General features: G+C 36.9%; 1 protein-coding gene across 1 annotated transcript in view; it reads right to left on the bottom strand.

Moving 5' to 3' along the window:
* LOC150091084 (protein MIS12 homolog) overlaps positions 1-22,625 on the bottom strand; it is a 95,943-nt gene extending 73,318 nt beyond the window's left edge. The window contains exons 1-3 of the mRNA XM_090381727.1: positions 22,549-22,625; positions 13,143-13,210; positions 8,288-8,386 (exon numbers count right to left, since the gene is read on the bottom strand). Of these exons, the coding sequence (XP_090237853.1) occupies positions 8,288-8,386; positions 13,143-13,210; positions 22,549-22,624 (243 nt within the window). The 5' untranslated portion in view covers position 22,625. The remainder of the gene's footprint in view (positions 1-8,287; positions 8,387-13,142; positions 13,211-22,548) is intronic.
* Between the last annotated feature and the right edge of the window lie 3,227 nt (positions 22,626-25,852).

Genomic DNA, 25,852 nt, shown 5'->3' with positions numbered 1-25,852 from the left:
AAGATCAACATTTATTTTGCTAGTGAATATATTCAAACTGCCATTAATTACTCAGGCCTGAAATGGTTTTAGTGTCTGGCTAATTACACATGTCCATTCATAATTCATTTATGCTGAGTTTAAAAATAACACCCATTTTTCTATATCACGTAAAGATATTTTATAGAAAATTTAAAAAAAAAAATTTTTTGACACAAAAGTGAACCTACATCTTTTATTATTAGCCTGTGACCATTAGTTACCAACTTCTCTAGTATGATCACAAACAGATAATGCTCAGGAAGAAGTTGAAAGAAACAGTGTGCATTCTCTGTACTGGTTTAATTCATATAGGACAATCCAAGTAAAGGACTATTCATTTCTGTGTATGTAAATTTTGTAATGCAGAATGGCAAAAAGAGGCTGCATTACAGAAAATGTATCAAAAAGATGCACTGTACATAACATATTTCAGGGGTTCTGGGATCCTCACACAAAGTTTGTGATGCTTTTGTCAAACAGTTGAAATGGAGTAAAGATAAAGTCTGTCTCAGCCTTTAGTTATTCTCATGGTCTGGTAAGAACTGAGATGCCATGGGAATAGGACAGCTATTTCTGCTTATGACTATTTTTACATGACATTTTATGTCATTTAAAATGCACATCATCTGCCATCCACTACAAGACCCATTGGCATGGAACTGATCTGCATATACTTTCTCTACTAGAAACTCTCAATACAATTTTATCAAATTCTGAATGCAATATGTACAAGGTAGTCAAAAGTAACTAAACATAAAAATATGTAAATATTTTTATGTGGTCAAAGAAGAAAATCAATTTTATATATTCTAATTTGTATGTACTTGTATATTACTAAAAACATTTCACCAAAAGTAAACATCACATTCTATTCACATATTTCTTATAAAACCAACTAAATTTGGAAATTACAATAAAAGTTCAACAAATAAGCGAGGGCGTATACTTAAATAGAAGGAGTGCAAGAATATTTGCTGAAGCTATAGAGTAAATGTTAAGTGGATTGGAAAACTAACTTACTAGCTTGGGGTGGCAGAAGATACACAGACCAATTAATTAGAGATACAGTCAGCGGTGAGTGTAATTCTTGCACTGCTTCTATTGGAACATGGACAGCCTGGAGAATAAGCAAATACACGGGCTGTGTTATAGTACTAATAGTAAAATTAGTTGCATGTACATTAATGCTAAGAGCATAGCAAATGAACTGAAGGATATGAAGTACTGGTGAAGTCAATTCCAGACAACGAAGGGTTACACTATTCTGAATTTTGAAAAAAAAAAATTCACTGATGTTTTCTTCAAATAGGATGTTTCTTAGAAAACGGTGAATTGACCCATATTTATTTCCATTGTGGAGCAACAGACCTTTGGGATTCCTCTTTGATGAATCAATAAAAAGTCTCTACTGTCTAGGATTGTAACTAATTCCTAAATAGTTCATTAAGTAATTTATATTACAGTAATACCCCGAAGTTACGCGATAGGTGGGTCCGACGAAAATTGCTTAAGTCGAATTCGCGTAAGTCGGAGTACAACTTTGCATTTAAATACATAAATTTTGTTTAATTGGGACCAAGGACTAACAAAAACATCGAAAAATATAAATGAGTTACGTAAAAAAGTTATTTCGATGTCGATGGCTTCATAAAATCTAACAAATTCGTCTCACGACACAGCGCCTTCTTTTTTTCACGCAGAATTTCTTCGTAGCAAGCTAATAATTTTTTTATTCCTTGCTTTGTAGCTATAACGCGTTCTTCAATTGAGCTGAGACCTTCTGTCAAGCTTGCAATTGTCATGTGCTTTTCTGGTGGAACTGGGTCTGAAGTGTCGGATAGTTCAGTGATGTTTTGCTCACGCATCTCTATGAGCTCATTCATTGTCAGCTCCTGACTACGTGAATCCAACAGCTCATTGACATCATCACCATTGACTTCCAAATCTAATTGCCTGGCAAGATTAACTTCTTCTATCACATGAGTGACATGATCAGTTTCTGGTGTTGTTTTCGTCTCGGTTTTAGAGGGGAAAAAAAAAAAAAAAAAAAATGGACAAGGTTACTTCCAGACACCATTCAATGTTTTTTTGTGAATTTCATCCCAAGATTCTTCAATGATTCTTACGGCATCTAAAAGATTGAATTGTTTCCAAAAGTCTTAATTAGGATGGCAGGAGGGTGACCAGGTGCATTGCCAATAAGTAGCATCACTTTAAATGGAATCTGTTTAGACTTGCAATAACATTCGACTTTGTGTATGAAATGGTGACCAAACCAATCCTCAAAAGCGGAAGCTGTCACCCAAGCTTTATGATTTGACTTCCAAATCACTGGTAAGCTAATTTTAGATATACACCAAACGAAAAAATCAAGAACCGCGTAACTCCGAGTTCGCGTAAGTCGAGGTAGCGTAAGTCGGGGTATTACTGTACATTTACACTGCTTCTCACACTGCTTCTATTGGAATAAGCAGTAGCTTGGAAAGCAAGGTGCTGGGGATTTCAAGAACTGCTGGGAATCATCATGCAACAAGTAAATACATGGGTTGTGTTAGGGTAAATAACAGTAAGAACATATGCATGTATACTTGCATGTACACCAGTGCTAGGAGCAGAGTAAATAAATTTAATGAATTTAAAGGGCGGGTCAAGATATCAAAGACAGAAATTATTGGGATATCAGAGCCGCAGTGTCACACAGATATAAGGAATGCATAATTGGAATTTGGGGAGAACAATGTGTATAGAAACGATGGACAGGTTAGGAAGGGAAAGAGAGTTTATGCTGTTAGATAAGAAACACAAAATCTAAGGCAGGTTGATATGAGTGGACTGTGCAATGTTGAGTCAGTTTGGTGTGACATAAACACTGGGAAAGCAAAAATGAGGATAGGAGTGTGTTATAGGCCCAATGACTTTGATGAGTACAATGAACAACTGTACACAAAAATAGAGTAGACCAGTAAATTAGAACATCTCATAATGGAAGATTTTAACTTCCTAGACATTGACTGGAACTTGTGATTGGTCACTCGCACACTTTTGTGCGAGTGACCTGTATCTGATTATCAGCAGTGATTACAATGTACTGATGTGGAATTTACTTAAAGATGTAACTACCATCAGGGGTGAGGGTTTTTGTTTTCTTAAAGGTCACAACAGTGGTCTCAAACAACCTTCCAAAAGGTGTTATTCCTTATGCTTGGAAATTTGCTCATATCCAGCCAGTTCCTAAAAAGGGTGACAAATCCCTCCCATCCAATTATCGTCCCATTGCAATTACTTCTACTCTTTCTAAATTAATGGAGAAATCAATTAACCGCCAACTCTTAAACTACCTAGAAACCTTCCGTCTGATCAACGATCGCCATTATGGATTCAGTCAATGTCGATCCACTGGTGATATTCTGGCTTATGTTAACCACTTATGGACAAATTCAATGGAAAAGTTCGGGGAAACACAAGCAGTTGCTCTTGACATCTCAAAGGCTTTCAATCGTGTTTGGTATAAAGGTCTCCTAAACAAGCTTCCATTTTATGGTTTCCCAACTGTTTTTTGTAATTGGTTATCCAAGTTTTCTCTGATTGCTCACTGAGGGTGATGGTAGATAGTTCTCTGTCTTTTAACTTCTCCACTAATGCCGGTGTCCCCCAAGGTTCAGTTCTTTCCCCCACTCTTTTCCTTTTGTATATCAATGACCTTCTTCCATTGACTGGAAATCCTATCCATAGTTTTGCCGATGATAGCACATTGCATTCAACTTTCCATTTTGAGAAACCTTGTCCTGCTCAATCAGCTTCAACTTCTTGAAAATCTGCTACCAATTCCTTAAATGCCGATTTCCAGATAATTCTCCAGTGGGACAAAGACAACTTAGTTGATTTCAATCCTTCTAAAACTCAGTCTTGTCTTATATCTCGCAAAAAGGATTCTTCTGCTCCTATGTTTATCTTTGGTGATACTCCGATTTCTAGGCAAGACGATATATCTCTTTTGGGGATTACCCTAACTTCTAAAATCTCTTGGCACGAGCATATTAAAAATATTGCTTCCTCTGCTTCTGCTTCTAAAAGACTTTGTTTTCTCTTTTGCTCTCGGCATTACTTTTCTTTCAAACAGCTTTTCATTCTGTACAAATCGCAAATCCGCACTACCATGGAATATTGTCCCCATTTCTGGGGCGGTGCCCCCAAAACCACTCTCAGGCTTCTACATTCCATTCAGAAGAGGACAGTTAGGTTAATTAATGACTCATCTTTAACAGAGTCTCTCCACTCGCTGTCTCATAGACTTACTGTTTCTGCTGCATGCCTTTTCTACATATATTTCCATGGGTACTGTTCAGAATCGGTTTCTATAATTCCCCACTCTCTCTTTCACTGTTGAGAAAGAAAGCTTCTGTTAGTATTTTAGCGCTTTTAACCTAGTATATTTTATTGCATTTTAAATTCGGCATTTTATTATTATCCTGTATATCACAGTTGTTTTATTTTAAAATTACTATCAGTAATATTTTGTTGGTAAATAATTTATTGTAAATATTAAATATTTTAAAATTGGGTTTTTCGTCTTTCGTTTTATTCCATGGTTGGTGGAAAACACTAAAAATCATAGTATGAGTATACCCAACCCCAGAGGCCTATTTGAAAAAAAAAAAAAAAAAGTTCAAGTCTAATGTCAACGAATATCTTCTTTCATCTTCTCAACCTCCAAACCAAGCATGGTACTAAGTACTATAGGTTCTAATACCTCTCGTGTATGGGGTTTTCATAAAAAAAAAAAAAAAAGTTTCGTAAAATCTTGCTAACGAAGACCCAATTTCTCCCTTTGAAAGAGTTTAAAATCTCAATCTTTGATTTAATTGTCAAAATTAAATCCTTTCTTTTTAAAAGACCATAACATTAGCATTAGTAGAGGCAAATGATGCAAGAAAGCAAGCTTATGCAGCATAAGCCAGAAAAAAACACCTCCCATTTCAATCCTCCATTAGTCAAATGCCTGTCCAGCTCAGCCTTAAATTTATTTAGGCTATTAGCTTCCACAACAAAAGATGGAAGCCTGTTCCAGCAATCAACTACCCACTAGCTAAAGGCAAATTTCCACACCTCTATTCTACAACTGTCTTTCCTCAATTTGAAACTCTGCCCCCTCAGGTTTTTAGTCTGAGCAAGAGGAAGAATCCCATCTGCATTCAGCTTGCACAACCCATTCAAGGCCTTATACACCTCAATCAGATCATCTCGCAGGTGCCTACTCTCCAGGTGCTGCAATTTGCAGAACTTAGGTCTTTCTTGGTAAGAGCACCACTTTGTTCCCCCGCAACAATCATGTAGCCCTTCTTTGTACTCATTCTAGCAACTCTACATCCTTCCTAAAATAAGGCCTCCAGACCTGTACACAGCACTCCAGGTGTGGCCTGACCATTGCCTTGTATAACGGGATAATCACCTCCCTGTACCTGTTAGCAAAATTCCTATATATCATTGACAAGACTCTATGACCTCCCCGGCAGCCTGTCTGCACTGCTCAGCAAACTTCATATTTGACTGCACAATTACCCCCAGGTCTTTTTCACTTTCCACCTCCCTGAGTGTAGTACCATACAGTTCGTACGTTTCTCTTCGGTTATTGCTACCCATATACAGTACTTTGCATTTGTCAATGTTAAAATTCAGTTGCCACTTATCTCATTTTCCCAATTTATCTAGATCCAATTGGAGTAGCATACTGTCTTTACTGTCATTAACAACTCTGCCAACCTTTATCATCTGCAAACTTCGGCATTAAACCTGATATACCTTCATCAATACCATTGATAAATATACAAAACAACAATGGGGCCCAACACCGAACCCTGGACACCACTAATAACATTAGTCCACGTAAAGCAGTACCCATTGATCACCACTCTGTCTTCTCCCACTTAACCATCTTTTTATCCATTGTAGCAACTTGCCCTTAATGCCATACCTCTCCAATTTGTAGAGCAGTCTTCCATGTGCAACAGTATCAAAAGCTTTCCTGAAATCCAAGTACATGATATCAAAATTATTTTTGGCATTCAATTCCTTTGTAACCACATCATAGTATCCAATTAAATTGGTCAGACAAGACCGCCCTTTAACAAACCCATGCTGTGTCTTACTTATTACCGCAGTCTTGTCTAGATGATCCTACAATACTTCTTTAACCAGTGATTCCATTATTTTCCCTGGAACACAAGTTAAACTAACAGGTCTGTAGTTACTTGTGTCACCTTTTGAACCCCCTTTGTGAATTGGTGATATGTTATGTTATGTTATGTTACTTGGTTTTTAGGAGCATTAGCAACTAAGGCCATATTGCTCCGGGATATGCGGTGGTCATTTCCTGACCTTTCCGCATCCTCCGTATTTGGTGGTGACGGGCTCGAACCCCGGTCTAATCAAGAAGCGCGTGCTACGCACTGCTGCTCCTTCCCACCTGGCTACGGAGGCGGCAATTGGTGATACATTTGCACACCTCCAGTCCATGGGAACCTTAGCCTAATTAGGGCTAAGGGTTTGCTTACTTCTTTTGCTGCCTCCTTTAATATAACTGGATAGATCCCGTCCACCCCAGGTGCCTTCCTTATATTTAACTTCAACAATTTCTCCTCAGTTATTTAGTTATTACAAAAATCACTTAGCTCCCTGTTAGTTTGATAAACTTCTGGCACTCCCTCCCATTGAATGACTCCTCATGTGTGAATGTAGATGCAAAATACCCATTCAGTTGATCAGCTACCTGAGCGTGACCATCAATGGTCAACTCATTTATGTTAAGTGATCCAATCTGATTCATCCCTTTCCTTCTATAGTTTACATAAGTAAAGAACTCTTTGCTGTTTTTCTTGGCATTCTTTGCCAAAGATTTCTCGTAATCTGCCTTCGCCTACCTAACCTCCTTTGTGACTTAATTACAGACTAGTTTATACCTACCATAGGCTTCTGTGTCACCTAATACTTTATATGCATCCCATGCAGTCTTCTTCACTGCCACAAGCCTCTAATTCATCTAGGAATGAAAAGCCTAGTAGCCTCCAAAATTAAGTCCCTGAAGGCTTCCCATTTAGAATTCAATGTTGGTAACATCATCAGTTGATTCCACCGTACAGAATTTAGAAACTGTCTGAGACCTCTGTAGTCCTTTTAGCCTTGATGGTAGTTACATCTTTAAGTAATTCTCACATCAGTACATTGCGATCACTGTCACACAATGGTTCCTTTATCTGCAAGTTCTTAATGCATGAATAATCACTGCTTATAATCAGATTAAGAGTATTACTCCCTCTGGTTACCTCTCGAATATGTTACTGTAGAAAACAGTCATCCAATAAATCCACAAAAGTCTTAGGTTTAGTTAGTACTGTATGTATATTAATTAAGCTGTGCACGTAAGTGTAAATTTATTTTTGTTTTGCTAACCTGGTAATAATATTCTTCCAATTTTCACATATCATTTAATTTTGTTATTTGATAAGGTAAAATAAAGTATAAATTTATGCTTTATATCTTCATTTTTATAGCCTGTGGATAATATTCCTCTGATTTCCTCAATTTAATATAATCAAAATTCAATTAGCAAATGTGATCACGATAACCAGCGCTTACTGGAATTATTTTATGGCACCAGCATAAAAAAAAACAATGCTGGCTCTTACAGATTATTTACGTTTCGAATTATTAACGTTAAGATTTTTGACACTGTACTGTAGTTTTAGCTAAATTAAAAAAACTTTGATTTCATATACCACATGATAACTCACATTGAACAACTACATGTTGCCACCAGAGACTGCCATCTAGTGGTTTTTCAAAACACACTGTCACAGCAGTCTCATCTTTTAAATAAATGACTCACTGAGCTTTCTTTGAAGAAAATTTTTTGAAAGCAGTACAATGCCACAGCAAAAGCATATTTTTGTTCTACTGTGAAAATTAAAACCATTGAATTTTCTACACAATTTAAATCTTACTGGCCACAAAAAAAAAAAAAAACAACAGATTAAAGGACAGTCCTACAAGTGTCTTATTAGAAGAAATGTCATGCTTTTTTACTTGAATGCTTAAAGACAAATGTGACTGTCGACACGAGTGCTGGATTCCTTTTTTTATATTTCCATTAAAAATCTTTTATTTTTATTTATTTTTTTTTTAGTTATTGTGCCAGATTTAAAAGAATTTCAGATTTTATAGTTTACTGTACTAATTATAATAATGCACATAAAATTCATTCACCATTTACCTCAACTTTATCAAATGCTTTATTCATCTTTTTTTCAGCAGCTTCCAGGATACATCTAGCAGCACACTTTATAGCATCTTCACTCATTAAGTGACAATACTGAAAAGAAATAATTCCATAATAAAAGCAATCAGTATTATAATGAATTATTACTCTGCAATATATATGCCATATTGCAATTACTCTTAACATCATGAAATTCTAGAAACAGCATCACTCTTAACATCATGAAATTCTAGAAACAGCATCACTCTTAACATCATGAAATTCTAGAAACAGCATCACTCTTAACATCATGAAATTCTTATACAGAATCAGCAAAAAAAAAAAAAAAAAAAAAAAAATCCCATTTCACCCATCAATTCACACCAAAATTTTGTTCACTTCTTCCTCGAATTTAGGGCTAAGCACTTTTAGCATTAGAATTAGTAGAGGCACATGATGCAAGAAAGCAAGCTTATACAGCATTAGCCAAAAAAAAAAAAAAAAAAAACCTTCCCATTTAACTGATCTATTCATTTCAAATGTTTGTATAGTTCTGCCTTGAATTTATTTAAGCTATCAACTTACATAACAACAGATGGAAATTTGTTCCAGCAACCCGCTGGCTAAAGGCAAACCTCCACACATCTACTCTATAACTGGCTTTCCTCAGTTTGAATCTATGCCCCCTCAGGTTTGTAATCTGAGGAAAAGGAAGAATCCTATCAGCATTGTACACCTCAATACCTCATACACCTCAATGAGATCGCCTCGCAGGCGCCTAGTTCCAGAAGCTGCAATTTGCAAAACTTAAGCCATTCTTCTTAAGAGTACCTCTTTGTTCTCTTCACCAGTCTTGTTGCCCTTCTCTGTTTTCATTCTAGCAACTCTACATCGTTCCTACAATACCTTGAATTTTGGTCAAGGCAATGGTCAGAATTGACCATTGCCTTATACAAGGGGATAATCACCTCTTTATCCTTGCTCGCAAAATTCTGTATATCATTGACAAGACCCTATGACCTACTCTGGCAGCCAGCCTGCACTGCTCAGAAAACATTCTACTTCCCTGAGTGTAAAACCACTCAGTTGGTACATTTCTCTGGGGTTACTGCTACCCAAAAGCAGTACTTTGCATTTGTCAATGTAAACTTCAGTTGCCACTTCTCCGCAAAACAAACTGTTTCAAGTTTGTTTGAAGAAGGTTAGGATATTCTGCTAAGACAGATAGTGTTCCAAACAAAGTAACAAAAGAAATGTCACCCAGAGTAAGTTCAAAAGAGAAGTGAACCTCAAAAAAAGAACAAGCATTATTCAGTGTTGCAGTGAATGAATCAGTATTGCCATTACTGCCTAGAAATGACAGCCCATTTCTGTGGTGGAAAAACATGCAAGACAAACTTCCATCTGCTGCACGTCGATCCGGCTCTTGCTGTCTGTTGTCACTGACATTATTGGCGGATTGCTTCAGGGCTTGTCAACAATGTCAATTTCTCCACTCTTAAAAGGTCTTACCAATGTCACACTGTAAAAATTTTTTAGACACGTATAGATTTCAATGGGTGTCACTTCTTCCTTGGTAAGAAATTCAATTTGACTGGATAATACGACGTGGTCACAAAGGAACCGGATGCAAAAAATAATAATTTTGATATCGTATACTTGGATTTCAGGAAAGTTTTTGACTCTGTTGCACATCAAGACTGCTGTACAATTTGGAGCAGTATGGCATTTAGGGCAAGGTACTGCTATGGATAAAAGGATGGTTCAGTGGGTGAAGACATTGTGGTAATCAATGGATGCTGCTGTTCGTGGACTAATGTTATTAGTGGTGTCCCCCAGGGTTCAGTGCTGGGCCCATTGCAGTTTTCCGTATTTATCAATGATATTGATGAAGGTATATCAGGCTTAATTTCCAAGTTTTAAGACAATACGAAGGTTGGCAGGGTTGTTAATGACAGTATGCTATTGCAACAGGATCTAGAAAAGTTGAGCAGATGGGCTGAGAGGGAGAAACTGAAGTTTAACACTGACAAATGCAAAATACTGCAGGTTAGCTGTGCAGTACTACACTCAGGCTGTGGAGAATGAAAAAGTACTGGGAGTAACTGCACAGTCAGATATGAAATTTTTTGAGGAGTGCAGACTCAATAATTTCTCAATAATTTTTTTTGACTAGCAAGTCAACAGTGGGGATTCAAAAAGAGTGGAAATGTTGAAAAATTACATCCAACATAATAGCAGGGTTTCTCCCCACACAAAAGCTCAAAAATACCGTGTTATGTGAGGTTCACCAAAATTCTCTAACCATGTTAGAGCGAAACTGTGTTGTAGAAGTACAGTGTTATATGGGGGTTGTCTGTATATGATGAGAGCCTTGTCAATCAATACAGCCCTGCAGAGATTGTGCAGGGCTCATGGGATAGAATTTTTTCTCAGCATGGTCTGTGCTTGTTAACAGGAGAGATGGAATACTTCTACAGGGATGGGATACACTTAAATAGAAAGGGTGCAAGAATATTTGCTGATGCTACTGAGGCAATGTTAGATGGATTCGAAAACTGCTAGCTTGGGGGAAGGATTCACAGACTAATAGATTAACAGTAGCCGCAGGCAGAGATGGAAATGATTCTCGCGCTGCTTCTATTGGAATGAGCAGCAGCCCAGAAAGCCAGTTGCTGGGGATTTCGGGAACTTTTGGGGGTCATGAAATAAGTAAATACATGGGCTTACAGTAAATAAGAGTAAGAACAGGTGCATGTACACCAATGCTAGAAGTATAGTAAATAAATTTGATGAATTTGAAGTGCTGGTTAAGACATCCAAGGCGGATATTGTTGGGATATCAGAGATGTGGTGCCACTCACATATAAGTGATACAGAATTGGAATTTGGGGAGTACAATGTATACAGAAAGGATAGACAGGATAGGAAAGGGGAGGAGGGGTTATGCTGTTAGTTAAGAAACACATAAAATCTAAGGAAGTGCATCCAGTTGACATAGTTGGACAGTGCAATGTTGAGTCAGTTTGGTGTGACATAAGCACTAGGAAAGCAAAAATAAGGGTAGGAGTTTGTTATAGGCCTAATGACTCTGATGAGTACAATGAACAATTATACAGAGAAAAAGAGTAGGCCAGTAAATCAGTGTCTTATAATGGGGAATTTTAACTTCCCAGATATATACAGGAACTTGTGACCTGGTCACTCGCACACTAGCAATGCTTTTTGTGGATCTATTGGATGATTATTTTTTATAGCAGCATGTTAGAAAGGCAACAAGAGGGAGTAACACTCTTTATCTGATTATCAGCAGTGATTATTCATGCATTAAGAATTTACAGATAAAGGAACCACTAGGTGGCAGTGATCACAGTGTACTGATGTGGGATTTACATCTTTAAGTAAATCCCGACACAGAAGCCTAGGGTAGATACAAGCTAGTCTGTAATCAAGTCACAAAGGAGGTTAGGCAAACAAAGGCAGATTATGAAAAATCTTTGGCAAAGGATGCAAAGAAAAACAGCAAAGATTTCTTTACTTATATAAACTCTAAAAGGAAGGGGATGAATCAGATTGGTCCACTTGATATCAATGGCTTGATTGTAGATGATCATTGTCAGACAGCTGCCAAACTAAATGAGTATTTTGCATCTACATTCACACACGAGGAGTTATTCAAGGAGGAGAGGGCCAGATGTTTATCAAACTGTAACAGGGACTTAAATGATTTTGTAATAACTGCGAGCAAAGTAGAGGAGAAATTGTTGAAGGTAAACATAAGAAAGGCACCCGTGGTAGATCGGATCTATCCAATTTATATTAAAGGAAGTGGCAAAGTAAGCAAGCAAACCCTTAGCCATAATTATGAGAGCATCCTTGGACTCAGGGGGAAGTCCCCATGGACTGGAGATGTGCAAATGTATCTCCAATTCACAAAGGGGGAATCAAAGGATGACATGACTAATTACAGACCTGTTAGTTTGACTTCTGTTCCAGGGAAAATTATGGAGTCACTGGTTAAAGAAGGATTACAGGATCATCTAGACAAGATAGCTGTAATAATTCAGACACAGCATGGGTTTGTCAAGGGGGAAGTCTTGTCTTACCAATTTGATTGGATACTATGATGTGTTCACAAAGGAACTGGATGAAAAAATAATTTTGATATCATATACTTGGATTTCAGGAAAGCCCTTAATGAAATTCTCTAATTTCTTATGTGATTTAAATGCAGTGCTCTCAGACAAGTGGTAAAACCATTATATTGTTAGAGTGATCCCAACAGGATTCCAGATATCCAGCTTTACCACATCACTGACACACAATAACCTCTGATTGACTTTTTAAATACAGTTTCAGTTCGTGCAGCCTCTGCAGTCAGAATATACTCACCACATGCTGACTGTGATAAGTTTATTGTAAAGTAATGTAAATTATAATTTTTTAAAATTTTTTCCACCTTCACTGAAAAAAAAAAGTCCACCCTCCCTCCCTCCTTTTCACAGTACAAAGGTGAAAGGAGTTGAGTTGCTACATATAATCTTTAACTTATAATCTTACTTAACTTATTAGCCAGTATTTGTTACATCCATCTCATTAAATGCAGTATCATCTATTTTATGAAATTAAATGTATACTTTTAACTACTTTTTTGTATTTCTTTATTATTTTTTATGCAGCCTGGTATATACAAAATGGCAATTCTTCTAATCATATGATAAGGAATAGTAAACATTAACTAAAAAGCAAAACACAAACATATTCATATTTCTTTTAAGAATATTAAAGAAACAATAAAAAAAAAGAAAAAAGAAACAATAAAAAAAAAGAAAAAAGAAAAAATTCCAACCCTGAAAATTATAAAACTTACCTGTTGTGCAAGATATAACTGCATTATATTTAAGGCATCTTTTGTATAGTCAACCAGAGCATTGTATACTAAAGAAATGGGAGGAAAATTAAAAATGATGCTATTTTGTTATTTATAATATACACAAAGAGATAGAATTCCTAATATCACATATATAATGTAGCTGAAAAAAACAATCTTTACATTATAATTTTTATTCTCAAAGTATATTTAAGGTAGATGTAAGAAATGAATGCTTGATCACATTAAATTTTATGTGTATGAAGTGTGGTGAAGTTCTGTTTTTTTTTTGATGAGTCAGATCTGGAATGTCTTTAGCAATGGTGACATTAAGTAACAATGTAACAAGTTGAGATAGAAAATTGCTATTATCATGGGTTCCACAAAAAATAATGTCACATATACTAAGTACCCACTTTATTAGGTATATTTACCTAATAGTGAATAGATTCTCCTTCAGCCCTCATCCCTACTGGAGAGAGCTTGTTCCACCTCAGGCTAAGGTAAAGAAAGCCAACACAAGAACCATGGGAAACTTCGGCTAACTTAGCAGGCAAATTGCTTTGCCGCTACCGCACTCTAGTGCTGCTCGCCCAGTAAACAGACAGTAGCTGTTATTAGTCTAGAGCAGGTACATGCACATGTGATGAAATAATTGGTGGTAGGCATGACAGATGACAAGATACTTTGTAATCATTGGTTGGCATTTGATGTGTATTTATGAGTAAAGAACGGTGCATAATTAGTTTTGTAATGAGCGGTAAAAAGCTAATAGTAGGGATGAATCTTTTAAAGATAGAAGAAATTTGTAAGGAAAATAAAATGTTGCTTGATTTTTTGATGAAAATTAAATTAACAAGACCAAAATTGTATTGTTTTAAGTGCAATGATTATTTTAAATTAATTGAATCACAAACAGAGTCACACGGAAAGTTCTGGCATTGTAAAAAATGTTCTATGCAAGTTTCTTTATTAAAACATAGTTTTATGGAAAATTTATGGAAAACAAAAATTCCATTAAAAAAGATAATGTATAATACAATCACTCCCCGGCTTACATAATACTCTACTTACGGAAATTCAACTTTATGTAAGTTTTTGTTGGCCAGTGCAAACTTAAAGAAAATCGTAGAAACGTATTTGCATCCTGTAGGAATAAATTAAAGTATAATGAAAATATCGTAATGTGAACACAATAACGCATTGTTTGTTTGTTTGTTTGTTTGTTTTTTTTTTTTTTTTTTTTGTAATTCCTTCCAAGACCTATTTTTATAATGGAAATTGCACTACACTTTCATCGTTATCATGTGTTCTGTTATAAGAATTTTGAACGCCATTGTGATATTTTTCTAAAGCGCATTTCTGGAAGTCATAACCATAAAACAATAAAAACAATTTGCATTTTCCAGTTTATTGGGCTTTTCTGTTAGGGCAATATATTTTAAACGGGTGGTAAACCCGATCTTATTGCATTTGGAGCGATGATTTAATGGAGCGATGGACAATATTTTCTAGGGCAAGCTTGATGGCAAATAACTCAGCTGTATAACTGCTGCAGCACCACTCCACTATCAGACTTTGATCCATCTCTGTATATTTTCGTGAAATGCGGATAATTTTGTGTGTGAGTAGTATGAAGTTGTCGCACGTTAATATTTGCAAGGGAATCTTTTCCCCAGTTTAGGAAGTAATTGTCACAGGATGGATTAATACAGGACCATGGAGGAACTGAAGTGTTTGGATCTTGGAGGACTTTTTCAAAGTGTACATTCCAGCTTTCTGATAGAGCCTGCAATCTGATGCCAGTAGATTGAACTGCTCTGGGTTTATTTCTGTAGAACATTTTAAACTGTGGATCACTAAGTATAGGCCAAATGGGATGGGTAGGCATGCTTTGAATTTTAGCGGCATAATTCAGAAGTAACACCTTTCTTCTGAGGCAGAGTGGAACTTCATGGGCTTCAGCGTAGAGGCTTTGTACTGGCAATGTTCTATAAGCACCTGTAGCAATCCTGAGGGCAGAATGTTGAACAGGCCATACTAGCACACTTTTGCTAGTATGGCCTGTTTTGCTAGTAGTTGCAAGCCATACTAGCACACTCTCCCTAGCAGAGTCATACACTGCGGCCCCATAATCAAGATGAGATCTAATTAGAGTTCTATACAGGTGAAGTAAGGTGTAACGGTCTGCACCCCATGTAGTAGAAGAAAGAACTCTGAGAATGTTCATTTTTTTCTGGCAGGTTGTCCGGAGATATTTGATATGTTCTAAAAAATTAAGTTTTCTATCAAAAATTAGACCGAGGAGGCGAATGCTATTCATAACTGAGATAGGATGATTTGTCAGGTGTAGCTCTGGGTCAGGATGCATCCCTCGTTTGTTACAAAAGTGAATGGCACTTGATTTTTGATGAGATAATCTTTAACCATTCTGTGTCATCCACAGTTCAATATTGTTTAGTGAGATTTGTAGTTGCCTTTCAATGAAGTTCATATTCAGTGAACTGCAGGAAACAGTCAGATCATCGGCATAGAGATATAAGTTCACAGTGTTGGGAATACATTTGGTAATATGATTTATTCTCAATGCAAATAAAGTAGCACTGAGAACTGAGCCCTGTGGGACTCCTTCCTCTTGTATATAGATTTGCGAGAAGACTTGTCTATAGCGAAATTGAAAAGATCTATACTGAAGGAAGTTTTGTATGTAGCATGGTAAGTGGCCTCTCAGGTCAAGGGAATGAAGATCTTTCAAGATACCAAAACGCCAGGTGGTGTCAAAGGCCTTCTCTATGTCAAGGCAGACCATGATAAGATGTTCATTTCGAATAAATGCATTCCTGACATTTTTTTCAGCTTTGACCATAAGATCTAGGGATGAGCGATTTTTTCTGAAACCAAACTGGTTATCAGAGATTAGATGTTTTGAATCCAGATACCATGTTAATTGGCGGTGTATAATTTTTTCTAAAGTTTTACTCAAGCAACTGGTAAGAGAAATGGGTCTATAATTGTGAGGGATAGAATGATCTTTCCCTGGTTTGGGAATTGCCAGTACATAGGAGTGATGCCAGCGAGTGGGGTATGAATGTTCAATAAATATACAGTTGTAAAAGGTCAGCAGCAAGGATAATGATTTATTGTCTAAGTGTTGAAGCATTATGTAATACACTCCATCAGGACCAGCAGCACTGTTCATTGAGGAATATATAGCTTCTTGAAGTTCGATCATAGTAAGTGTCTGATTGTATGGTAGAGAAGCAGCGGTTTTGAAGTTAAATTCTGATTTTTCGGCTGAAGCTTTGATCTTCTGAAATGACGGATCATATGAGGTCGAGGCAGACAACTGGGAGAATACTGTCCCTAGAGTATTCGCAATCTCTACAGGAGTAGAGAGCTCCTGTCCATTCCAGTTGAATAATGGCGAGGATAATGGAGGAAATTTGTCATTTAGCTGTCTTATTTTTTCCCATATCATTCTTACATCAGTATTTTTATTTATTGAAGTTGCAAATCGGATCCAAGAGTTTTTTTTAGCTTTCTTTCTGATGTGTCGGGCTTTGGTTCTGAGTTTCTTATAATTTATAAGATTATTGGTAGTAGGGTATTTGTGGAATATATTCCATGCTCGGTTTTTTTCTTTTTCGGCATTCTTACATTCTTCATTCCACCAATAGTTTATGGGTCTATAGGTGTCTGATTGTGATTGTGGGATGGCAATAGATGCAGCTGCTAGAATTTGTTTGGTGATATGATTAGTGGCTGTGTCAATTGGGAAAGATTCGACGATCTGTTTATCAAATGAAACATGAGAGGTATACTTGGCCCAATCTTTTTTGCAGTTGAAGAGTGTGATGTTTGGATTTTACAGATTAATGGGTAGTGGTCACTGTTTAGTAGATCATCTAGAGCTGTCCACTCAATATTAGGAAAGAGGATCGGAGAGCATATAGATAGATCTATTGCAGACACTGTTCCTGTTGGGAGAGGGATGTAAGTTGGTGAACCAGTATTTAGAATGGTTAAGTTTTGTCTGTCAATGAGCATTTCAACCCCACAATGGATGGTGTCCATTGAAGTCGCCCAATAAACAGAAAGGGGTTGGCAACTGCAGGATAAGATTTTCAAGTTCGTGAATAGCACACAGATGACTGGGTGGTAGATAGATCGAAACAAGAGTCAGAGTGATTCCAATTGCTATTCGGGTAGCAATGGCTTCTATAGAGGTTTGTAAAGAAATGCGTCTGCATGGGACTCGCAAATCTATGAGAATGGCTACTCCACCACAAGCATTATTTGCAACAGGTCTATCTTGTCTGAAAAGAGTATAGTTTTTATCAAGGGAGATACCTGAGGGGTCAGATATGTCTCCTGTAAGCAGATGCCCACTGGATTATGCTGCTTAATTATGTCGTATATGTCATCAATATTGCTCCTAATTCCATTGGACAACGTTGTTCATTGTTTCAATTTAGATGAAGGAACTGAATCTGACTGCTTTTTGGAAGTCTGTTTGACACGGTCAATTTTAATCCTATCTCTTTTTGAGAAAACAGGTCTTGTGTCTATTTCATCCTCTGGATGGATCTCCAGAATGGTTTCGGTATCATCGTGACTGGAAATTTCATTAGAAAACAGGCTGTAGATTTAGAAATTGCACTTTCAGATACTAAAATCATTGAGGGCAATGAATTGGTCAAGTCTGTGAAGGTGGCAGATATTGATGGCCATACGGTAGTAGAGGAAATGGAAGCACTGAAACCAATTCTTCCAGAATTGTGCTTCGAAAATCCTTTAAATATTTTACAATTTCTCGCAACTAATGAAAGAGCCACTGTATTTTTGAATTTATTGATATCGCTAAGAATATTTTTAACGATTCCAGTGAATATTTTTAACGATTCCAAAATTCCTGATTAAAGTTTATTCAAACATAATTAATTAAATAATAAATATTTAAATTAAAAATTATAAAATTATTTAATAAATCATTTAATTAAAACATACCTAAGGTCGAAAACGCTTCAACTCACCAGCCTTGATGTTGTATCCATTGAAAGAGAAGAAGCAAGGAATTTCAATTTTGAGAAAGTCTTCAAAGATTTTGCCAATAAATGGGCAAGAAAAATATCCTTCTGATTAGTTTTGTTTATATTATCAACATTTCTGGTCAATTGATAACAAATTATAATAATATAAAAATGATAAACAATTATTAATAGTTTTAGTTATTCATTTTTTCATTATTTCAAAATATTGAAGGATTAATATTGAATTTTTCAAGGGGCCCTGCTGGCATGCTCCAATCGGGTCCCACATTTGCTAAGGTCAGCACTGCCTGGGGGTATTGTGCAGTAGGATATGAAGTTCTCTGAACAATTCAGACAGGCTGCCAGGACAGCTCATGGGATTTTGTCAATGATATACAGGAATTTTGCTAGCAGGGTTAAGGAGATGATTATTCCATTGCATAAGACAATGGTCAGGCCACATCTTGAGTACTGCAGAGAGGTCTGGCAGCCTCATTTTAGGAAGGATGTAGAGCTGTTGGAAGGAGTACATTGAAGGGCAATGAGATTGGTGAGTGGAATAAAGCATTGCTCTTATCAAGAAAGGCTTTAGTTCTGCAAATTTTCTGCAACCAGTTCTGTGGCTTTGAAGCTTATATTCTTGCATACTTCTCTCAATTTCACTCAGCTGGAGTTTTAGCCATCTCTGAAATACTCTTATAGGTTGTTAACGGAAATTAGATTTGGTATTTTCGCAATTCAATAGTTAGCAAAATCCATTTGTAGACTAGTATGATGTCATAACCAAAAACTACTGCAAGAAGTGATTGTTGTTTGTTCAAGTGATTGTTTTGTTGTTGCGTTCTTGAAACAAGCCTTTTAAATTTTTAAACGGTTTGATCGAAACTTACTTATTTACTTAAGCTACTTAGAAAGTTGATATTGATCAAAATCTTGAGAAGCAGATTTTATTAAAGTCTGCATTTTTTTCATTCTCCATGTTTTTGAACTCATTCCTTTGCAACACAAGAAGTGGCTTTGGAGCTTTTATTCTTTGGTGGCTTTGAAGCTTTTATTCCTGCATAATATTGTCAACCCCTCCCTCCCTCTCTTGTTTGTTTCTTTCATTCTCTCTCTCTCTCTCTCTCTCTCTCTCTCTCTCTCTCTCTCTCTCTCTCTCTCTCTCTCTTTCTCTTGGGATCTGCCTATGACGTCTATCTTGCCTTACTCAGGCAGTCAGTTAGGACAAAAAAATCTGAGCCCTCGGAAATCAGGGGTTTTAGGGGCCCTGGATTTCTGCGGCAACAGATCGCATTGTGTTTTTAATGGAGAGGTCGCTTAGCACCTTTCCATCCCGCAAAATCCATGTTTGTATTTTGTTTACCCTGGCATGGTTTGAGATGTTGACAGAGAGAATGCGACATTGCAAACAACACTTAACAATTATTTATTATAAAACAAAAAGGTCATGTATACCATCTGCTTTCACACTATAATCATACAATGAGTAAAATATGCATCAATTCTAAGTGCAACTATTTTCAAACTGAAAGACATAATATGAGTTATAAAATAAGAATCAATGGTCTCGCGATTTCATAGGATGGTATATTTTAACTTTCTACACAAATCCTGTCCCTTCCTTTTAACATCCTCTAAATAATGCTAGGGCGTGAGCTATAATACATATTATTGACTTAATTCCACTTTTGACATATAAAAGAGAATCGGAAAGGAAGAATTGAGTTTAGAAAATATTTTAACTGTTTCACACATGATCATTTCTTGCATACTTGGATTTCGCTTACTGATTTAGGTGGGTTTTCCCAGGGCTTGTTGCAAGGCTTCCTTCTGTAAAGACGTTGGCAGTTGTCCTCTCTGGTCCTCGCAATTCTCTCTTGCTAGAAAGGGTGATGCAGGCGGCTACTGAGGGAACTCGGGTGAGAAGGCGGTGGCAGTGAACTGCGGGCGACTCCGTTGATGCTAGTGAGGAATCTTCGAGGAGCACAGGAACGTAGCAGACTAGGCCCAGCAGAGCCTTCGGCAGTGGCAATGGTGACAACAACAAGAACCACACTGGAGACCACGACCACACCCCTTTGGTTTCATTTTGGGCCCTTTTATTCTTTGTGCTCTCCTTTGTCTTTGAGAGCAAAATTATCTCGTTGGCCACTGGAAGTCACGAGTTTCTGTCCAAGACGGTCCAGGGATGACTCGCGCCCCCAAATGGATCCCCTTGTCTCTGAGTGTTTTGCTTAGTGTCCTAGCGTCGGAGATATTAATAAAATGCCCACCTACTCTCTTTATCACGCTGGCTTCCCTCCCACGATTTCCGTTGTGTTACCCCGGTCGTAAAAACTTTTGGGTATCGCAGTTGGTGAAGAGAGAGCCTAGCTTGCAGCATTCTTTCATTGTGCATTAATTTCTGCAGTTCTAGGTATATTCCTAGATAGCATTCTTTCGGGCTCCCTGTATGCTATGTTCGACATATGCCGTGAATGTACCGTTTTTCTTGGCCCATGTGCTATGATAGTCTTCGGGGAAATTTTTTAATCTTGCTTCTCATTGGCTGGGGGGGGGAAACAGAGCGAGAGGTTTTCACGTTCCCTGGGATACGAACTTTGCCTAGCTATGATGGGCATGTTCTCTATTCTTTCAGCTGGCAACAGATACCCACAGTTATACAGCTCAGGCTTGATGTTCTTCTGTTACAATATTAACAGCTGCGTTTTGGTTTGGTTTGGTTATGATTCCAGGGAAAGTAAAACTCTCGGGCTAACAATATTACTACCTGCTGCTTACTCTACCGAATCAATGTCAGTGACTGAGTTAGTGTCATTTAGGAAGTGATGCCATTTCCATATCTTAATTCATACTAAGATATGCAATTTCTGTATCTTAGTATGAACTTACTCTACGAATCAACATTAGTGACTGGGTTAACACCATTTATGAAGTTTCTACATCATTAGGAACTTTCTACAACTTCATTTGCATCATTTAAAATCTAATAGCCACCTAATAGGGAAGTGACATCAATTGCGTTGTTTCTGTTAGTGTAAGAAATTTTCTTTACCAATCGATTTTACTCTAGTGCTGCCACAGATGTTTTCACATCATAAAGGGCAGAAGCTTAGAATGGTTTTAAAGTAATGTATGGATTGCAATCAGGACATCAATACCACTGCAGAGGTGAATGGCTACTGTAACTGCTCTTTCTTCCCCACATTTTGATTCTTTCACAACTAATTACAAAGATTACACAGAAAATTGTGATATTTTGCTAAAGACATGGCACCATGACACCAAATAGCTCTCTCCATGCAAGAAAACAGTCTCTTCTTGCAACTGTCTGTTAATATACCACTCCCTTGAATGCCAGAATGGATTATCTGTCACAATCTGTCTCCAAATGCATATAGAGACATTGCTGAATTACAAAGAAAGATGTGATATTTTACTAAAGACATTAATTAGCATTGGCAGTGCAAGAGAAAGAATCCCATCAGCATTGAGCTTGTTGAAACCATTTAAAGCCTTAAACACCTGAATCAGATCACCTCACAGGTGCCTAGTCTCCAGACACTGCAATTTGCAGAACTTGAGTCTTTCTTGGTAAGAGCACCCCTTTGTTTCCTCTCACCACATGGCACCATTCTGGTCCTCAAACAACACTCTCCATGAATGAAGACAATCTCTTCTTGCAATTGTCTGTTAATTGTACTCACCAACACAGGTATAGATATAAATATGATGTTACAACGATGAAAGTCTGATAAATCTACTAATCCTTCTGATGCCACCAGTAATGTGTCTGAACCCTTTCCTTCAATCATTAATTGTTCATTAGCTATACACATATCACCTCACATACATTAAAGGCACTGCACACTCTTAGACAGTAATTTGTTCACTGTTATTTGCCTGCTAATGTTTACACACATTTTTATAGCACCTTCAGATTCCTACATCAAGATACCAACAGACACATTGTTGGACTTTCTACAATGCTAATCAGGTTGACATGCTAATTGGTTACATACAGTTAATCTTTTATACACAGTTATCTACAAAACAATTTTCATATAAATTCCTCCATTCTTTCTTAGTTGAAGCAGTGTGAATGAGGAGCAACATATTTCAAAAATAGTAAGTCTAGTCTTATTCTAATCAATTGCTGCTCATTTCTACAGAGGTCCAAAAGCTGGCAACTGTTACAATGGATAATGCACAGACAGAACAGGCAAACCAATGATATTCTCTTGAGGATGAAAGGATAAGGGGATAACTGATTAACCTTAAACCATTACATCATAAGCTTTTAGGGATGAGGTCCCTTATCATTATTTGTATTAATACAAAGCAAACATTCAATCATTATTTGGGTATAAACTTACCTCCATCAGTAAAAGATCTTGGTGTAAACCCCAGATACTGTGTTTCGTATTCTTGTCTTGAAAGTATAGTATCCATCACTGCTACAAAAATGCACACACACATGTATGAAAATAAATACAATATAATATACATGGAAATATTTTCAAAAATCCAATTAATTTTAAGGAACAAATATGTTAACTTCTATATCCTAAAAAGTTACTAATCAATCATGGATTATTAACTAAATTTACTAAAAAGTTAATTGAAAATTAAGTAAAAGGCAGTTGTGAAAGTGATTCCTGCTTCTGTTGGAACATGCAGCAGCGTGGAAAGCATGGTGTTGGTGATTTCAAGACCTGCTGTAGGTCCTCATGGAAAAAGCAAATACATGGGCTGTATTAGGATAACTAACAGTGAGAACAGGTGCATGTATACTTGCATGTACACTAAAACTAGGAGCACAGTAAATTAATTTGATGAATTTGAAGTACTGAGTAAGTAATTAAATGTAGGCTTTGTAGGGAGGTCAGAAACGAGTCGCACAGTTTTTAAATTCTATGCAGTTGGACCAACTGATGATGTTACCAACAGCAAATTCTAAATGGGAAGCAATCATAGAATCTACTAGGCTTTTCATACCAACTATGAAATACTGCTCAAGACTTAGATTAAATGGATATCAGATTAACTAATTGAAAGTTGTGGCTGTGAAGAAAAATCACAGGATGCATATAAATTATCTGGTGATACAGAAGCCTATGGTAGATATAAAGTAGTCTGTAAACAAGTCACAAAGGAGGTTAGGCAAGCTAAGGTAGATTACGAGAAGTCTCAGATAAAGAATACAGAGAAAAACATCAAAGAATTCTTTACCTATGTTAACAGTAGGAGGAAGGAATGAATCACATTGGTCCACTTGATATCGATGGTTTAACTGTGAATGATTCTGCTCAGACAGACAAATTGAATGGGTATTTTGCATCTACATTCAAACATGAACAATACTTTAGGAAAGGGAATGCCAGAAGTTTATGAAATGCTCAACAGGGAACGAAATGATTTTGTAATAAGTGAGAGAAATTGTGGAAGAGTAACTGGAAAAGAAATTGATGAAGCTAAACATAAAAAGGCACCTGGGATCTATCATTATATTAAGGGAGGTAGTAAAAGACATAAGCAAACCCTTAGCCATAATTATGAGGGTATCTTTGGATTCAGGAGAGGTCCCTATGGACTGGAGATGTGCAAATGTAACTCAAATTCACAAAGATAACTCAAAAGGCGGCATGGGTAATTGAGTACCTATTAGCTTAACTTCTACTCAAGGAAAAACAATGGAGCCCCTGGTTAAAAAAGTTCATCAAGACAGGAATGCAGTTATACTGCAGTCACAACTCGGATCTGTTAAGGAACCAATCTGATTGGATACTATGATGCAGTAACAAAAGAACTGGATGCAAAAAGTAATCTTGATATCATACTTGGATTTCAGGAAAGCTTTTGACAATGTTGCACATAAAGACAGCTGTACAAATTAAAATAATGTGGCATTATGGGCATGTTACTGCTATGGATAAATGGATGTTTGAATGTGAAAAGACAGAGAGAGGTTATTAATGAGCATTGCTGTTTGTAGACTAATGTTATTAGTGGTGTCCCCCCCCCAGGTTTCAGTGCTGGGCACATTGTCATTTTCTATATTTATTAATGATAATGATGAAAGTATATCAGGCTTAATGTCTAAGTTTGCAGATGACACAATGGTTGGCAAGTTGGTTGGTGTTGTTGTGGGGGTTTCATGGCGCATAAGCTACTTTAGCTATAATGCGCCTATTCATTTATATTAAAGGAAAAGGGAAAGAATCATACTGTCTGAAATGTCCTTAATCAGAAAAGATTAAAAATTCTAGTTTGCTTCAGAAAATGGAAGAATTCAGATATATTTGCCTTGTCACCTATCAAATTCTCTAGGGTTATTGGTTGTTGAAGGATAACCAGTGATTGCAGGGTTGAAATTCTGTCTTGTTTATAATAGGGGCAGTCGATGAGAATGTGTTTAACAGTCATATTTATATAGCAATGTGGACATTGTGGTGGATCATCTCCTGTGAGTAAATGAAGGTGGGTCAGGTAAGTATGACCTATTCTTACTCTTGAAAGAATTACTTCTTCTCGTCTTGATGTCCGGACACTGGAGAGCCAGATTTTCGGAACCTGTTTAATCTGAAAGAGTTTATTATTCGTTTGGGAATGCCATAGTGCTGTCCATTCTGATAGGTATGCAGCATGAATCATTAGTGCATAGTCTGGGGCTGGAACAGGGATATTGGTTAAATCTAAGCTGGTTGCGTTTTTTGCAGTGGTGACATTCTTTAATCTTTAGTAAGTTGGTGACATTCTTTAATCTTTAGTAATAATTTTCTAATTTCATTTATAACAGGGTGAAATTTATCTGAGGAACTACACAAAGCCTTGATTGAGCTGAGGGAATCCGTGTAAATTACTGATTTTAATGAGCAGTCAGGAGGGAGATTTTTTAAAGCTAGTTTAATTGCGAATAATTCAGCTGAGAAGATACTGAATTCAGGAGGAAGGGCTGCTGATACAATTGTATTCGGAAACACTGCAGCTGCTCCAACTTTTGAATTGGATTTAGAGCCATCTGTGTATATCGGTAAAAAATCAATATACTTTTGAGTGTGAACAGCATGAACTTGTCTGATATTTGATGATTGCAAAATATTCTTTCCCCACTGACAGAGGTAAGTGTCACAGGTTGGTATAGGAGTTTGAACCCATGGTGGTTGGGTACAAGTGGCTACTTGTTGTACGGAATGGATGGATATATTCCAAACCTGCAGTAGTTCAAGAAGGCGATGACCAGCTGGTTTTACTATGCTAGGTTTATTTCTGTACAGATTTTCTAATGGTGGATTGAAAAGATATGGCTGAATGGGATGCGAGGCACAACTTTGTATCTTGATGGAATACTTTAGCAATAGCAATTTCCTACGTAAAGATAGTGGCGGTTCATGAGCATCAATGTAAAGGCTATGTGCTGGCGATGTTCTGAATGCGCCAAGTGCAATCCTCAGTGCACTGTGTTGTACTGGATCAAGCCAGCGTAATGCGCTCTTTCTGGCAGAGTCATAAATGGGAGCTCCATAATCAAGACGGGATCTGATTAATGCCCTGTATAATCGAAGAAGGCAGGTACGGTCTGTACCCCACGTTTGTGCAGATAAAGATCTGAGTATGTTTATCTTTTTTAAGCAGGCAGTACATACTTTTTTAATGTGCTCTAAAAAATTTAGCTTGTTG

This window comes from Mastigoproctus giganteus, chromosome 1, assembly GCF_048544385.1.
Source record: "Mastigoproctus giganteus isolate SK-2022 chromosome 1, ASM4854438v1, whole genome shotgun sequence".
Classification (NCBI taxonomy): Eukaryota; Metazoa; Arthropoda; class Arachnida; order Uropygi; family Thelyphonidae; genus Mastigoproctus; species Mastigoproctus giganteus.
The sequence above is the reverse complement of the archived record's forward strand: the minus strand, read 5'-3'. Positions and strand labels throughout refer to the sequence as shown.